Source organism: Lagenorhynchus albirostris, chromosome 8, assembly GCF_949774975.1.
Source record: "Lagenorhynchus albirostris chromosome 8, mLagAlb1.1, whole genome shotgun sequence".
NCBI classification, from domain to species: domain Eukaryota; kingdom Metazoa; phylum Chordata; class Mammalia; order Artiodactyla; family Delphinidae; genus Lagenorhynchus; species Lagenorhynchus albirostris.
In genome coordinates this window covers 27,691,361-27,710,337 of record NC_083102.1, presented here as the reverse complement: position 1 = coordinate 27,710,337, position 18,977 = coordinate 27,691,361, and the positions used below count along the sequence as shown (strand labels likewise).

The window sequence follows — 18,977 nt, the reverse complement described above, 5'->3', positions numbered from 1 at the left end:
CTGGCACCACCTCATGAATCAGTCCCAGAGTCCTGGACCACCTGTTTTTCTTCTCCCCCAATATAACCTTGACATATTTCTTTTAAAATAATTTACATATAATCAATGTTAAAATTGCATATTTATATCACAGAGAGATTAAATATCTACATCCATAATTAACTTTCCCAAGGAAGATTCTTAAGTATCCTTTTAATATTCCTCTATAGCTTGAAGCAACATTCCCACACAGTAAGTTTGCATCCTCAGGAAAAACACATAACTACTCAGTTATATAATAACTTGGATTCCTTTGGGGATGCAGGGAATAATGTTTTGGATAGTTTTTCAATACATGCAAAAGAGGAAAAAGATAAAATAAAGCATAAAAACATTTTTACATTTGTGGACTAATTTTAAAAGCTGTCATAAAAAGCATCCAAAACTCAGATATAAGGCAAAAAGGTGAGGGAACAGGTCCTTCCAATGTCATATGTGAGCAAAGGCCATCCAAGGACCGACCATGTGGGGGAAATGTACCTAGTTCAATTTACTGTTTACATTGATTAAAGATCCTGTTTACAAGTGAAGTCACACGTTACTTTGTAGAATTTTGTGTGGTAAAGATATAAATAATGTGTGTCTGGTGACTAAGATAATCCAATGGTTATAGTTTAAATCCCTGTTGGAAATTAACCACTGATTTTTTTTAACCACTTTTATATCTAATACTTGAATCTTATTTTAACTTTGCCTAAAAACACCTACTTTTCAAATGCCCTTCAGACTAGTTTTGACATCTAACTAGTGTGCTCATTAATTATACACTGAGTACAATCATTATTGTTTGTTCATTTTATATTCATGTAACAGTCACACTTTTGCCTTTTAGAAACATTTTAGCAAAGCAAAAGGCAAACATATCACATGTTTGAAAGTTTGGATGTACCAGTTATTTTCTCCAAATTTTTAAGGTGTTTTTTAATGGAAAACTTAGCATTAGCACATGAAAAAAAATCTATTCTTACTTAGCTTTCATTAAAAACACTTCAGTCATTATCATTTTTCAAGGAGGAGACTGGCAGGAATCACCCAAATTGACTGTTTCATCAGCATTTTCAAATTTTTCAGGAAATAGACTATACTAGATTTTCTTTTTCTCTCTGGGGAAAAAACCCCAACAACTCTCTTTTAAAGCTTTGAGGTTTGTCGATAATATTCCATAAATTTTATTTAGCCTGCTTATGTTGCCTCTTTCTTGGAAACAAAACCAACTGTACAATTAATGTACATATTAAATTTGATCTTTTAAATTAGAACAGCATCAGAAATAGGGTTATTCTGTAGTTTACCTGTGAGTTGTTCCTATAAACCACAGTTTCAACGTTCTAATTTAGTCCTCTGTACAGCTTAGCCCATTAGCAGCCCTAACGCACTATATACATTAAAAAAAATTTGCTCCATAAAATTTCCATTATTCAACTTTAGTCACTGTAAGAGTTCTTAACTTTCCAGTAGATGAAGCATGGACCAGAGTGGTAGGATGAACGCGGTGACAACTGTCAGATCGTGGAAATACTTTGAAGATAGATAGAAATGGATTTCCTGATAAATTTGGCATGAGGAAAAAAGGAGTCAAAGATGATTCCAAGTTTCTGACCCTGATGTACTAGAAAGACAGTACTGCCAAGAACTGGCCTACCCTGACCACTTGACTGGAAATTTTCAACACTCTCCTTCCCTCCCACATTCCCGATTCTACTTCTCTGCTTTATTTTCTAAGTAGCAAATGTTCATCTTCCATAATTCAGTTACAGTAATTACTGTAAGTCTCTCCCAAATAAAATGTAAGCTCTCTGAGGGCATGGCAGGAATATTTTTGTCTGGTTTTATCCTAAGAGAACTACATTTGTCTGGATATATCTCAAGTGCCTAAAATAGTGCCTGGTTATCTTAATAGGTGTTCAAGAAATATTTATTCATTGAATTTATGAATAGCAAAATTCAGGCTCCAAAAGGTTAAATAAGTTGCCTATATTGAGGAAACAGCAATCATGGATCTGGCCCACAGGTCTTTCTGGCCCAGTCCAGCCATATTTTTTTCTCCTACTACTTCCTAATTATGCCTTGGCTAAAATATTAAAGTCAATATTTACATCCCTTGAAACAGACTTCTGCCCTGTGGCTTCAGTGTTATTATACTGTGTTGTAAAGCATGACAGGTGCTACTAATAGTTGACTGCAAACTATAAACTATGAATAAACCACACTTCTGGATTTATGAGATTGAAGAGGTATCAGGGCCTAAGAGAGCAAACCTAAGCTCTGGAGTCCAAAGACCAGCGTTTGAGGTCTTCTGATTTGTTAAGTAATCTTCCCTAAACCTCAGTCTCCTTGTCTAGAAAATAAATTCATTATATCATCTGCCCTTGTGGATTCACAGGATTATTGTAGAGATCTAAGACAACAAGGTCAGTAAGTTATAATTAGCCTTATATTTTATGAAGGTGGCTTAAATTTGGTGAAACTGAAGTAGAAGGCAATTAAACATGCTCCATCTTCTATGTCAATATATTTACTGAAAGGCATTATATTTTGGGGTGTTGTTTTTGCTGTTGTTGTGGTTCCAATCCCATCAGCTTCAATTCCTTCCTTCTCCACGCTTTTTCTTTTTTTTTTCCACACACACACACACACACACAGTGTATTTTATTTTTACTGACACCAAGCATTGTAAATGGATGACCACAACAAAAGCAACAATGATTGTAATTATCAAGCATGAAACACACTCATACTATGTCATAATATTGACATTCAGTCCAGGAATCCTCCACTGTAACAGCTCCTTTACTTTAAGTGAAAATTGATTTGTATATTTTTTGCCTCTGAGTCCTTGTGGGATTTTTTTTTTTTTAATTCGAACAGAAAGTCACAAAAATTATAATCATCCTCATCAGTTCACTCAGTCCCATGTAATTTTTTTTATCTTGATCTTTTGTTAGCACTTTTATGAATTCATCAGTTTTCCATTAGAGTTCTGAAAATGCTTATTCATTCAGTTCAGCAGTATAGTCAGTTCCCAGACACCTGTCTCCACGCTTTTTCTACTTTATCAGCACTTCTGATGAAATCATCAAGGTCCCCGCAAAGAGAAGCTGCTATATGTGCATCACTGACCCTGCTCCTCTCACTCAGTCCAGAGGTTACACACACACCACACATCCTCTTCCACAGACATGAGCTCGGGGACACACCCAAGGCTTTCCATCCTGTTCTGTAACCCTCTAGAAATTCATCTAAACTATCACATATTCAGCCAGACCCTTGAAGAAGTTCAACTTATGACAGTGTGTTCAGCTCAGGTACAATCTAAATACAAGTAGGCAACTGAAAAATGCTGATCACAGGTCCAGAGTCCTGCCCACACTGTCGGGCACATCTCTCTGGATTCTCTCTTAGCCTCAGGGCTTCAAGAAGAGCAGTGCCCTTCCAGACACAGACAGCTTCCAACTCAGGTTAGGATTCTGGGGAATGCATTTCTCTCCCTAAAGCTTCCAAAAGCCTCAAGCTAATACTTGATTCCTAGCCTATGAATTCCACATCTGAATCTCTAGAATGATGTAGTACCTCTCCAGAGGGTGGTAACAAGGTGTGTTGTCTTTTCACTCTCTGCCCTTGGCTTGGTTCTCACAACTTACGGTCATCTCTGTTACCCAATTTCTCTCAATTTTCTATGTATTTCTATTTATATCTATTTCTCAACAACTTGGCTACTTTTAAATTTCATACACATTTAGATAAACACAGTACTAGTCTTAAAACTTACATATTCATAAATACATTTTTCTTTGAAAAACACAAAACTTCAATAGTCACATGCAGTATGGGATATATCTCCTTAAACTGCTGGAAAAGTTCACTATCTTGATCTGGGAGGTAGTTAATACAGGGCATATACACATTCATCAAGCTGTAAACTTAAAATCTGTGCACTTTGCTATATACATGTTATGCCTAAAGTTTTTAAAAAGAAGAAAAATCCCCAACAGAGAGGATTCTTCAGAGAGACAGGACAGAGACAGACACAGAGGGAGGGAGGGAGAGTCTATCAAATACTCACATTTTTCATTTAGCAAAAGGAAAAAAATCTTATTCTCAGATCAACAGCATTATAACCTCAAGTCTATTTTAAGAGACTAAAATTTTATTTTTACCACTGAAGTAAATTAATACATCAATTTACTAGAGAATGATTTAGACAAAGAGTTCTCAGAATTAAAAAGAAACTCATGGCTTTTGTTTGAAATCTATTTCTGTTCATACGATTGTATAAATAAAAGTAAACAAAATATGGTATTCAATATGCCCTATGAGACTCTGTACTAGAAACTTCAAATTATATTTTTCATCCATTCAAATATTAGTTGACACCACTGTGTGCCAAGCACTGTGCTAGATACTTCGGAATATATTGTATGATTCTGCAGGCAGGATGGTTTTCTCTCATGCACTAAGCATGATTATATTATGCTTAGTGCAGTATTAAAATTCTTCTAAGTCTGGCAGTTTGAGAAATTCAGGCACTGCTTTAAGAATAATCTATAAAAGTTACCACTGAATTTAAACATCTTATATAAGGATGGATATGTAAAATACATAATGTGCTCCATTTTAGATAATATACATTCAGGTACCTGGGTTTAAGAGGTATGCATGGAGATGAGAAAATAAAATTATGCTGGCTTTATCTATACAAAACTCTTTCAGCTCACAGAAATCTAAGTACAGAAAGAAATGTGGTACAGTATATCAAAGTTAACAATTTACCTTTGCCATTTTCTCTGCCAATTGCAAACGACCATCAAGTTCTCTTCTGATCTGGGCTGCTTGTTCATCTGCATTATCCAACTTAAAAATAAAACAGAAATCACACATACATGATTACTTAATGGCAGTGACCTACAGATTAAAGCAAAGACAAAATGACTCTGAAAAAACTTTATAAATTCTCTCAACTACCTACTGGGAACACAGAAAGTTGTTTAATTAGATTGACACTCTAATTAAATTTCTTGGGCACTTTTCATTGTGGTTTGCTCACAAAAAAGGTAATAAATCTCTAAGGTTAATAGCTCAGCTTACCAAAAAATCTAATTATAATAATTCTTTGCCCAACCTGTCCACAACAGAGCTAAACCAAGAAGTCCTTGTTTCCTTGAGGATGCATTAAGCTGTCATTAAGTTTATTCAGGCCATCCTTCTGCCTTCATTAAGGTCAGTCCTAAATAGTTCAAAATAGATAAATCTCTTGTTTTGCTCTTTCAAATTCCCAGAATGCATTTCTGGATAGTGAGATACTGAGTAATGTTTCACTTTTTTCCTTGATCTTTCAAAAAATATTTCCTTCATTTTTATAATAAGTTTTTATTTGTGCTAAACTATCAAGGCACTATTTGATTGATTGCTATAACTTTCTACCATTTAGGTCTTCACATGCTCCTCATTTTAGTACCAACAGGCTCATACTGCCAAGAAATCCCTTCACAGACCGGCACCACGTTAGAATTCCATTCTCTTGTTCTAAATTTGATTGAAAGCTTAGCATGCTATCCTCATTTTTATAGATATTTCCATCTACATGGAATATTACTTTAACTTCTCCACTGACATAATCCTTAACTTTTTCTATAACCTCTTTTAACTTTTCCTCATGATTCCTTCTACCTCCCTGTATTAGTTCATTAAGACCTCTTAAATCGAGGCAGTCCTATGGGCCATGCACAGTGTGGGCTGCACTGGGTGGGTTACAGATGTGAACAAGGCCAATGTTTCTCTTTAATTCCTTCCCCTTTCCCACTTCCCTCATTAAGAAGCCTAGACCACACAATACAACCATACTTTAGTAAAAGTCCATCTAAAAATTGGATTAGTACTGAGTACAACATTAAACACCCAGAAGAAAAAGATTAACTTGTCCATTTGCTGAAGAACTACAAATTTACCATGTTACATTAAAAAAAAATAGCCTTAATAAGAAAAATTCTGAAAAAGATGAGTAGGGGCAAAGCAGGTCAGTAGGATGGTGGTGTCGGAATGTATACGAAGGGTCAAGAAGAAGGGTAGGTGCTCCAGTAAGAGGGCGCCAAATGTCTGGAGGTGAGAGCAGACAGTGGTTTGGGGAATGGAATGGGGGGAGAGGGGGAAGAAGGGAAGGTTCATGAGAGATGGGGCTGGAGAGAGAGGTGGGACTATTTTATAAGCCTACTCTTCGCAGGCAAATTAGGGAGGTTGGAATTGGTTCCTATAGCACCGGGATTTCACCAAGAGTTCGGAAAGGTCACTGTGCCTGTCTCCATCACAAACAGGTTAAGAGGGACACAAGGAAGTCTACCTGTCCCTCTATATCAATCCATCTATCTGTTTGTTTAACAGATCTAAGGTCACCTTTCCAAAAAATACGTTCCCAAGTTTATATAAAAAAATCAACTCTATTTAAAAACAAGTTTTTAAATAGCCAAGATTTTCTTAAACTAAATCCTTGTTGTAAAGGAGTTGCTATGTCATCTCAAAAAAAAATACACTTTTTATTTTAATTGATTCATATTCAAAATCAAACAGAAACAAGTCTCTCTCTTCACTGCATCTGAAGTCAAAATGACTTACATTAAAAACTAACAAAATTATTAAGGAAAAAAATAGATGATAAATGCCTATTCCAGGTAACCGAAATCAAGGTCCTAAAGACAAAAATTATGTGTAAGAACCCTAACTACAATACCTCAAATACAGTAAACGTAATATGGGGTATCTTCTCATTTTGCTTAAATGCTGATAAATATTTTTCCACAAAAAATAAAATGGTTACTTGCAGTGAAGAGTTACAGTTCCACCAAGAAATAGCATTTAACATCTTAAAGCCTTAAAAATTCTCCTTCATATTTCACCACAAAATATTATTTAACATCTTTAACTATTTGTATCTTCAGATTAACAGTTCTTATTTAACTTTAAATGGAATTGTTTCAGTCACTTCTGCAGTCTGCAAGTGTTTTCTTTCTCAGAGTTTTCTACTACTTTAAAAAAATATTAATGCCTTAACTGCATATGTCTGAAAACATATAGACAAAGAAAAGCAGAGCATTACTGTACTAAACTGTCCGTTAATAGCAATCAGAGACTGAAATGTGACTGATGACTACAGTGCCATTTCTGTGAAACTAGAAAAGCATACTCCCAAACATGTTTACAAAAAAAAGAGGAAAAGCTAATATAATAAAGACAACCAATAAAACTTTTTACTGGTTGTCTTTGTTTTATGTAATGCTAGACAGAATTCAAGGAGGTAAATCAGCTGGTTAACTATAAGGAAGAATTTTAGTTTACCATTCCATGTGCCATATGTTTTATTTTCTTTTGAGTATTACCAAACTCAAACACAGTTGAAAGTTTATATAATTTTTATGAATGCTTTTTTTTAAACATCTTTATTGGAGTATAATTGCTTTACAATGGTGTGTTAGTTTCTGCTTTATAACAAAGTGAATCAGCTATACATATACATATATCCCCAGATCTCCTCCCTCTTGGGTCTCCCTGCCTCCCACCCTCCCTATCCCACCTATCTAGGTGATCACAAAGCACCGAGCTGACCTCCCTGCGCTATGCGGCTGCTTCCCACTAGCTATCAATTTTACGTTTGGTAGTGTATATATGTCCATATATGTCCACTCTCTCACTTTATCCCAGCTTAGCCTTCCCCCGCCCCATATCCTCAAGTCCATTCTCTAGTAGGTCTGTGTCTTCATTCCCGTCTTGCCCCTAGGTTCTTCATGAATTTTTTTTTTTTTTAAGATTCCATATATATGTGTTAGCATACAGTATTTGTCTTTCTCTTTCTGACTTACTTCACTTTGTATGACAGATTCTGGGTCCATCCACCTCACTACAAATAACTCAATTTCGTTTCTTTTTATGGCTGAGTAATATTCCATTGTATATATGTACCACATCTTCTTTATTCATTCATCTGTCTCTGGACACTTAGGTTGCTTCCATGTCCTGGCTATTGTAAATAGAGCTGCAATGAACACTTTGGTACATGACTCTTTTTGAATTATGGTTTTCTCAGGGTATATGCCCAGTACTGGGATTGCTGGGTCGTATGGTAGTTCTATTTGTAGTTTTTAAGGAACCTCCATACTGTTCTCCATAGTGGCTGTATCAATTTACATTCCCACCAACAGTGCAAGAGGGTTCCCTTTTCTCCACACCCTCTCCAGCATTTACTGTTTCTAGATTTTTTGATGATGGCCATTCTGACTGGTGTGAGATGATATCTCATTGTAGTTTTGATTTGCATTTCTCTAATGATTAATGATGTTGAGCATTCTTTCATGTGTTTGTTGGCAATCTGTATATCTTCTCAGGAGAAATGTCTATTTAGGTCTTCTGCCCACTTTTGGATTGGGTTGTTTGTTTTTTTGATACTGAGCTGCATGAGCTCCTTGTAAATTTTAGAGATTACTCCTTTGTCAGTTGCTTCGTTTGCAAATATTTTCTCCCATTCTGAGGGTTGTATTTCCGTCTTGTTTATGGGTTTTTTTGCTGTGCAAAAGCTTTTAAGTTTCATTAGGTCCCATTTGTTTATTTTTGTTTTTATTTCCATTTCTTTAGGAGGTGGGTCAAAAAGGATCTTGCTGTGATTTATGTCGTAGAGTGTTCTGCCTATGTTTTCCTCTAAGAGTTTGATAGTGCCTGGCCTTATATTTAGGTCTTTAATCCATTTTGAGTTTATTTTTGTGTATGGTGTTAGGGAGTGTTCTAATTTCATTCTTTTACATGTAGCTGTCCAGTTTTCCCCGCACCACTTATTGAAGGGGCTGTCTTTTCTCCACTGTATATTCTTGCCTCCTTTATCAAAGATAAAGTGAGCATATGTGCATGTGTGTTTATCTCTGGGCTTTCTATCCTGTTCCATTGATCTATATTTCTGTTTTTGTGCCAGTACCATACTGTCTTGATTACTGTAGCTTTGTAGTATAGTCTGAGGTCAGGGAGCCTGATTCCTCCAGCTCTGTTTTTCTTTCTCAAGATTGTTTTGGCTATTTGGGGTCTTCTGTGTTTCCATACAAATTGTGAAATTTTTTGTTCTAGTTCTGTGAAAAATGCCACTGGTAGTTTGATAGGGATCGCACTGAATCTGTAGATTGCTTTGGGTAGTATAGTCACTTTCACACTGTTGATTCTTCTGATCCAAGAACATGGTATATCTCTCCATCTGTTTGTATCACCTTTAATTTCTTTCATCAGTGTCTTATAGTTTTCTGCATACAGGTCTTTTGTCTCCTTAGGTTTATTGCTAGATATTTTATTCTTTTTGTTGCAATGGGAAATGGGAGTGTTTTCTTAATTTCACTTTCAGATTTTTCATCATTAGTGTATAGGAATGCAAGAGATTTCTGTGCATTAATTTTGTATCCTGCTACTTTACGAAATTCACTGATTAGCTCTAGTAGTTTTCTGGTAGCATCTTTAGGATTATGAATGCTTTCTTAAAGGTTGACTCCTCAGTTGAGATAACTGCAGTTTCACATGCAGTTGTAAGAAATAATTGAGAGATATCCATTGTACACTGCCCAGTTTCCCTCAATGGTAACATCTTACAAAACTAGACCATCATGTACAACCAGAATACTGATTGATACAGTCATCCATCCTATTCCAGTTTCCTTAGTTTTATGCACACTCATTTGTATGGATTTCTATACAATTTATTATCTGTCTAGGTTCACTCAGTCACCACAGTCAAGATACTGAACAGTTTTAACACCATATGTTGCCCTTTTATCACCACACCCACTTCCTCCACCCAATCCCCAGCTGGTTAGTTTTATACAATGTACCTCATTTTCAGAATGTTTAAAAATAAATTTAATAAGGCAAATAGATTTTAATTTCCATTATTAAATTGGAGATGTGCTCCCATGCACGAGAGATTAACATTTATAAACAATGGATTGGGGCCACAGACCTCTTTAATCTACACGTTCACTGCCTAGGTGCTTTCCTCAAAGCGCATGGCCATAAACAGCATCTATTCACTGATAACTCCCAAGTATGTATTTATAGCTCCAACCTCTCACCAGAGGGCCAGTCTGTTATTTTCAACTGCCTACCTACCATTTCAACCTGCATGAAGACAAGGCACATTGCATTTAACATGCCCCAAATGGAATTTTGATTGCCATCTCCCCACCTCAATCACTCCTTCCGTGAGCAATGCCATGTCATATAAATGGCACACCTATTTACCATTTGTTCAAGCCCAAAGCCTAGGTCTCATCTTTGACCTCTCTCTTTCTTTCACAGCCCACAACCAATCCAATTAGAGTTATGTAGTGAAACCCAGAATCACATAGTTGAAGGCAGACCAAATCCAGGTACTCTTACTCCTTGGCCAAGACTCTTTTTTTGCGTGGTGTAGTGTATCTCTAGCCACTTGAAGTGCATTTCACTTTGTCAATACAGTTGTATACATCATTATGGTGAAAATCATCTTTTCTTTTCTGAAAACTTGGTTTTTGCACACTACCTCCTCTCCTCCTTCCCCTCAAGAAAAAAAAAAAAAGTAGAAAAAAGCCCATATGGATGGTTTAATAGATGTGGGACATCAGACTTTAAAATGTTGGTGATGTATCCATTTCTAGTGCCTGATTTGGGCTGTGAGATAAAGACAGTGGGGATAATTTGGGGACCATGGAGTTGGTGGTAGAGGCCAGAGACAAGTCCTCACTCCACAAGGACATCTTTTAATTTCATTTTCTTTTACTTTAAATTCCTGATTACAACACTTTATATGACAATAGATTACTTATACCTCACAGATATCCTTTCCTGGCACAGAATATTTTCCAGGTCTTTCAAAGAGGGTCATTCAACCCTGACAATAACAGATGCCCAAACGTATCTTTATTCTCTGCAATGCCTTGAGTATCTATTATACAGAACATTTTATCACTTTAATTATCAAAATATTTCAATGTCTTGACAAATATTCAGTACTTTTATTTTCCTCCTGTTCATTACACAGGGATTGCTGTTTCAAAATTCAGAATTCTCTTGGCTATGAAGTTCTTAACCTGGACCTTCAGGAGTCTGGACCATTCAAGTTGGGAGCAAAATTTGGAGAGATATGCACTTTTCTCCTTGAGGAATTGTTTGAATTTCATAGCTTACCCAAAGGGGTGGTTAACTCAAAAGAGGTAAAGAACCATGGCTCTAGGAGAATCTTCTTTATAGAAGTCTCTATTCATTTCTTCTAGAAGAGGCTGTCTGGCTTCTCAAACATAAGCAATGGAAAATGGCCACCACAGGCCTACATCAACCTTACCCTTTCGAAGATTTGTTAAATTCTTCATAAAAGGACACTAAGACAAAGGCTCTGAACAATGTTGACTGAATGGCCCACAATTACTTTACTAACTCTATGTTTTTTATACACCTACTGTACAGCAAGCACTGCTGAAAGCTATTCTGTAGCTGCAGAAGTAGTGGCCTTCCAGGAGTTCACATTTCATACAGAAAACAGTAAAAACAGCATTTAAAACAGAATAGAATTGCCACCAGAAAGCTACTGATCAAGGAGTGTGGGAAATCAGTGATGGAAGAGATGTTTTTCCTGGTTGATAATATCAGGATGAATTTGCTAAAATGGAAATATTAAAAAATGGACTTTGAGGAATAGAGAAAATACTGATCTGATGCCGCATCTATTAGTCTTGACTTGCAAATCTCAAACCCTGGGCTCTCTGGGCCCCAGTCCTCTCAAGTTCCATGGAAACAGTTCTGAAAAGAGAAGGTCTCAGAAATCAACAAATCTCCCTTTGCAGAAGTCCTTGGGAAGACCCAAAGACTTCATTGGTGGCCAACTATCTTACAGGTAAGAAAATTTTAAACCGCATAAGAACAACCTTACCAAGTTTTACCCAACAGCTTCATTTTATAGCATCTGATATCATTCTTCTAACGCTGTAAAAACTACAAACATCAAATACTCAAATTCATTAAATTTGCTCATATCTTCAAGAAAAAAAAAAGCACTTTTCATAGCACTGTTTAGCATCATTGCCCTCTATGATTAATCTATTTTCTAGAACCAGGATAACTGTCTTCACATTAATATTGTCAATCACTAAAAATGGGGATTAATAGCTGGTTTTTTTCCATAATGATGCCTTTGTTTGCGCTAACCCTAGTCAATTGTGCCCTTCTCCCACTGAAAAAAAAATTAGTTCTTTTCTGAGTCCCCAGTCCAATTATGGCATATCTCTTTTCAAACAAATTATATTCTGTTACTTTCTTATAATATTCACCTTTTAGTATGAAATATACAAGTAGACTAAGATTTGCACTGTTACATAAATAGTGTTTTCCCTGAGATTAATTCATTTGCTGGTTATTCTGTTTATATCATCTATAAATCTGGTGATCTAGAGATAATATATCATGAGAAGAAATTTGCACAAACCTAACCCCAATTCCAAAAGAACACTCCACCCAACATTATAATTTTCTCATAGCCCAGTGTTTGACTTATTTGACAGTGCCAAATATGCATGGATTTTGTAACACAGCCTAAAAACCCTGATCAAAAGCTGTATTAAGAATTAGCAAATTCATTTACTTCATCAATAAATTTGTTAATTTTCTACCATCACTTGAATCAAATTACTTATCGTGAAGATAGAGTACTGATTGTTCCTGCTCTGTTTTCTGTGCTGAGCCCCCTCATTCTCTCAGCCCATAAGCACACACAGTTGGTCCTTAGCTGTTCTAGACAGAGTGTCTGCTGTTGTACATGATGTCATGACATAACTCAGCACATAGCTCTGGCCTCTTCTCCTGAGTCCCAGTTCTCTATTTCCAGTTAAAGGCAAGGTCTTTCCTTTCAGGCATCCAACAATGGCCTCAGCTAAGACTGAAGTGTCCTTCTTTACAATCCACTCTTCTTCATGGCTGCCCTGTTTCTACACATGATTCTCACTACCCTTGATCAGGCTAACATCTTAGAAGAGGAGGAGGAGTAAAGGGCAGGGGGATGGAAGGATGGGTGGAAGTGAATGAAAATAAGTGGATATGAATGAGAAAGAATGATACTCAAACATCTCAGCTTAGTTTTCAGGTCCACCCTATTTTGTACCAATCTCACTTTTTAACCTCTTGGATACTTGCATTATGTATACAAATTAGTTTGCTCATTATATACAAAACATATTACATTTCCCCAATCATATACCTTGTTTGTGTTTCTCCTGCCTGGGATGCTCTTCTTACCTACCTTCATTGTCCAGATCAATCTCCAAATCTTCTGAGAAGACTACCTGCCTACCTATTGGGTAACAAAGCAGGTACTATCTGACAACATGTCTTTCATAGTAGTCTTCTCATTATTCAACTTCTGAGATATTTATGACCCCTACCTCACACCGCAATATATGACCCTTGTTAGCTCACCCTACCACCCTAACAAGAGGCCTAAACCAATCCATCGCCAATGGTGGGATTTCCGTAACCAGTCCCAGTTTTAATGTAAATGCAAGGAATAATTCCACCTGTATTTGAAAGGTTCTTGGACCCTAACATCCCTCCAGACTGACCCATCTTCCATGAGGCAACCTCCCTCAAAAACAGAAACAAAAAAGTCCTTCCTCCTCACTACCTGATCATTGACAATTAGCCAGCAACTCCAAGGTAACTAAAACTCTTTCTGCAACTTCGTGCAGCACAAAGAGCACAAGGAAGTGAAGTGATCCCCGTATTCTCAAGAGGGACGCATTGCCTGGATGCTGTTACATCTGAGTCAGGGAGCACTCGGCTGCTAAAGGCAGAGCCTGTAAAGATCACTCTCACGTCTACTTGCTAAACTGTGCATAAGAAACCTGGCTCGGAAAGAGCAGTTCTGTCGCAGCTTCTCAGAGAACAGTTCTGAGAGTCTTAAAATTGCATTTCCCAAACCACACTTCCCTTTGAATACTACTTAAAAGTAGGGAAAAGATGAACAAGTTAATGAGATATAAAATTAGCCTATGTGAACTGAACTAAACTATATTAAATAATGGAAAAAAATGTTCAAAAGTAAGAACGCAAGAACTTTAACCTCAAACACGAAAACCAGGGGACTTCGATAGCCTGGAGACTATGCATACATTATTGCCTAAAATGGTAGGTATAACTTCGCAAATTTTTGCACATCATGAAATTTTCCTTAGGATTCCATTTGGTATTAACATTTTACCTTCTAGACAGAAGTCATGAGCTAACATTTTCAAGCAATTATTTACTAACTATACTTCCCTCAATAAAATAATTGAATATACATTTACATTAATAATGATGAAACGGAGAGATTTTAGCACTAAGTAAAATAACACAGACACTATCAGTGACTTTAGAGGACGCTGTCAGAGCAGATTAGAACTTTAGCCTCATCAGGACTAGTAAGGTGAATTTATACAGCACTGGACTCATGGGCCCAGCCGCTCCGCGGCATGTGGGATCTTCCCGGACCGGGGCACGAACCCGTGTCCCCTGCATCGGCAGGCGGACTCCCAACCACTGCGCCACCAGGGAAGTCCTCCACTTCTTTTTTAATAATGCTGCGCCATGCCCACAGGTGGGGTGAGGCAGGGGATGGGCCACATGTAATCCATTCTTTAGACCACAGAGAGTGATCTTTCCAGAACCCCAACTTGTTCCTGTCATTCCTTGCCTCACAGACCAACAGTGTTCCCCATCTTGTGATAGTTCCAAGCTCTTCCAGCTAGCATGTGAGGCCCCTTAACATTCAAGTCCTTCCCTAACTCTAGCTTCATCTGCTACTCCACCAAAACACACAATGAATCTCCCATAGACTCCAAGCCATTTCATTCTCCTCGTGCCTTCGTAAGCGTCGTTTTCCTCCAGTCTGCTGAATTTCTACGCATCTTCCAAAATTCAGGAATTGTCCTTGTTAGAACCTTCATTAAAGTTCCAACAGAGGATTGAGTTTCCAGACTTCCAAATCATTTCTTCTTCTGGGCAGAGAGCTAGACTGTTTCCCAGCCTCCTCTATACTTAGATATGACCATGGCATGAAGACCTCAGATGAACTGTCAGACCAGGGGTCCTTAAGCCTCAGCATCACGTAGGAAGCTTTTAAAAAACAGACACTTAGGCCCCACATCCACAGACTGTTTCACTTAGTCTGAGGTGGGGGCCCAGGTACCCAGTGGTTTGTAAAGCTCCTCAGGTCATTCTAATGTGGAGCCAGGGTGGAGCATTAAAGAAATCCACGCAAACTATCCAGTATCAAATTAAGAGACTGTCATCCACGTGTTCACATTACGCCCTATACACACCCTCAGAGACACACTGATTAATTATACCATTCATCACATTTTACTTGCATATCTGTCTCCTGACCACATGCAAACACCTTGAGGGAAAGAATAAAATCTTGTCATTTTTGTATTTTCATTGTTTCGCCCAGTAACTGATATTTTTAGAAGGCATTCAATAAGCATTTTTCAATGTATAAAATATATTTATCACATATATGTCATTTTGACAGAATATTTTCATTAACAACCATGAAAAACCTAAGAACAATATTCATATTATTATAGTTGGAACAGTAGATTCATATAATCTTTTATTCATTAATAGATGAAAACAGGTCATGAAGTGCATTGGCAAATACACTTTTCCCTTCCATTACTATTACAAAAATGCCTGATCTCTGAAGATTTGTGTTCTCTTATCATTAAGAAAAAAAAAAATGTGGACATGCTGGGATAAAACCCTAATTTCTATAGGCTAGATCTAAGTAAAGAAGAAAAGTCTAAAAATAAATGCATGGAATATCTGACTGTAGCCTATATTTTTATCTGATGAGATTTGGGAGAAAGCAGAAATAAGTTAAAACATCTTTAGGAGAAACCTTACTTAGAAATATTTTTATGTAGTTCCTCTACACGTAGGCCAAAGGTAAAAAAAAAAAAATAATGCATAGTCAAATGAAGCAACACTGATAAAAGTTATAACTTGATTTAAGAATATAATACAGTTGTATTCACAATTATAAAAACAATTTTTATGGATTACAGACCTAAATGTAAGGCTAGACACTATAAAACTCTTAGAGGAAAACACAGGGAGAACGCTCTGTGACATAAATCACAGCAAGATCCTTTTTGACCCACCTTCTAGAGAAATGGAAATGGAAATAAAAACTAAAAACAAAAATAAACAAATGGGACCTAATGAAACTTAAAAGCTTTTGCACAGCCAAGGAAAACTATTAGAGGAAAACACAGGGAGAACACTCTGTGACATAAATCACAGCAAGATCCTTTTTGACCCACCTTCTAGAGAAATGGAAATAAAAACAAAAATAAACAAATGGGACCTAATGAAACTTAAAAGCTTTTGCACAGCATAAATAAGACGAAAAGACAACCCTCAGAATGGGAGAAAATATTTGCAAACGAAGCAACTGACAAAGGATTAATCTCTAAAATACACAAGCTGCTCATGCAGCCCAATATCAGAAAAACAAACAACCCAACACCAAAATGGGCAGAAGACCTAAACAGACATTTCTCCAAAGAAGATATACACATTGCCAACAAACACATGAAAGGATGCTCAACTTCACTAATCACTAGAGAAATGCAAAACAAAACTGCAATGAGGTATCACCTCACACCAGTCAGAATGGCCATCATCAAAAAATCTACAAACAATAAATGCTGGAGAGGGTGTGGAGAAACGGGAACCCTCATGCACTGCTGGTGGGAATGTAAACTGATACAGCCACTATAGAGAACAGTATGGAGGTTCCTTAAAAAACTAAAAATAGAACTACCATACGACCCAGCAATCCCACTACTGGGCATAAACCCTGAGAAAACCATAATTTAAAAAGAGACATGTACCACAATGTTCACTGCAGCACTATTTATAATAGCCAGGACACGGAAGCAACCTAAGTGTCCAGAGACAGATGAATGGATAAAGAAGATGTGGCACATATATACAATGGAATACTCCTCAGTCATAAAAAGAAACAAAATTGAGTTATTTGTAGTGAGGTGGATGGACCTAGAGTCTGTCATACAGAGTGAAGTAAGTCAGAAAGAGAAAAACAAATACCGTATGCTAACACATATATATGGAATCTAAAAAAAAAAAAAATTGTTCTGAAGAACCTAGGGGCAGGACAGGAATAAAGATGCAGATGTAGAGAATGGACTTGAGGACACGGGGAGGGGGAAGGGTAAGCTGGGATGAAGTGAGAGAGTGGCATGGACTCATATATACTACCAAATGTGAAACAGATAGCTAGTGGGAAGCAGCCGCATAGCACAGGGAGATCAGCTCGATGCTTTGTGTCCACCTAAAGGGCTGGGATAGGGAGGGTGGGAGGGAGACGCAAGAGGGAGGGGATATGGGGATATATGTATATGTATAGCTGATTCACTTTGTCATACAGCAGAAACTAACACAGCATTGTACAGCAATTATACTCCAATAAGGATATTTAAAAAATAAAAACAATTTTTAGAGAGGAAACTGATTCAATATTACTAATCAGATTCACATTTATTTAACTGAAATCAGATTCATCAATTATATATCATGATACATTTATTTTTTAAAAAAGAAGTGAATATTTATATAAATATTATAGCTAATTATTAACTCCAGAATTTCAAAAGTCAGGTATTATACGATCCAATCAGTCTTAAGGTCTTCAGTTGCTCCTTGCTGTTTCCTAAAACATAACAATTGCTATTTAATGACATTCACTTGAATATTTTCCTCAGACATTTTGAGATTTAAAATTATACACACAGGAAAGATATATCTTGCTAACAATCATTTCCTCAGCTTTATTTTCCTGATTTGCAAGTGATTTTTGTTATCAAATGTAATTGTCTCTGTAGAATGTGCTTTTATATTTCTGCTAAAGTAGACAAATTATGTTAAAATGTATTATCAATCACATGATACTAGTTGAGAAAAAAGATGACGGCAGTGAAAGGCAGATACCAATTTCCTGTGAGTGATTCACACGTCTCTCCCTATTTTCCCTTTACACACCGTGAAAGGGGGTCTTCAGAACAGAATGCCTCATGGTTCCTGCACTTCCGGGGGAAGACTTTCACAGTGAGAGGGGCAGGAAGCACAGCAATTGCCTCCGTTGATTTTTTTTAAAATTCCTAGACCTCAAGTGCTTAATCTCCAAAGCTTGAGATTTCTAGGGGAAGGGAATCATAAACCTGAACACTATACTTTTTAACCATTCATAAATATTCCTGCTTATTCCTTACAAACACACAACCAGTTCTGTAATATTACTTAACACAGTTCTTACAGTCTTCAGAATATAAGGAATTTGGTGAGGGCAGGTGGGAGCGGTATTTAGAGAGGAAGGTTCCAGGTCACTTTGCTTTGACTCTTGGGTAAACATGGGTGAAACTTTCTTCAGTTAATGGAAGGAGATTATGAAAGATTAATGAAGGTTGCTTTCGGCAGAAAAGATCAGGATCTAGGTGGCTGTAAAGTTCAGTTAATTAATCCTCTTAAAAGGTAAAAGGAGGAGAATGACAGTGTATATGGTACTATGTATTCCACTACTCAGACTCCGGTCACTTAGGATTGTGTGTCTCTGCAATCTACAAGAGCCACACCCACACGTGCTAATGTCACCTCAAACCACAGCCCCAACCCAGCCCTCCTTATGCTAGCAGCTCCCCCCAGACGCCAGGGGCTGCTTCACGTCTCCACACCGGCACATGCTCCCCCCCCCCACAGAATATTTAGCATCTTCTCATCCTGGTAACCCTCTTCATGACACACCTGAAGATTACACAATTCTCCCCAATACTGAATTCTCCTCAACCTCGAGAAGGTAGAGCCAGGGACTTACCACGCCACTGTGGCATTTACAAGAG

General features: G+C 37.1%; 1 protein-coding gene across 8 annotated transcripts in view; it reads right to left on the bottom strand.

Annotated features, from left to right (window-relative positions):
- Nucleotides 1-18,977, bottom strand: part of CADPS2 (calcium dependent secretion activator 2) — a 477,558-nt gene that overhangs the window by 307,687 nt on the left and 150,894 nt on the right. For all 8 annotated transcript variants that reach the window (XR_009541940.1, XR_009541942.1, XR_009541943.1 and 5 more), the window contains exon 4: nucleotides 4,810-4,890. Coding sequence is in view for 4 of the 8 variants with exons in the window: in XM_060156782.1 (XP_060012765.1) it covers nucleotides 4,810-4,890 (81 nt within the window). In the remaining 4 variants the exon portion in view is untranslated. The remainder of the gene's footprint in view (nucleotides 1-4,809; nucleotides 4,891-18,977) is intronic.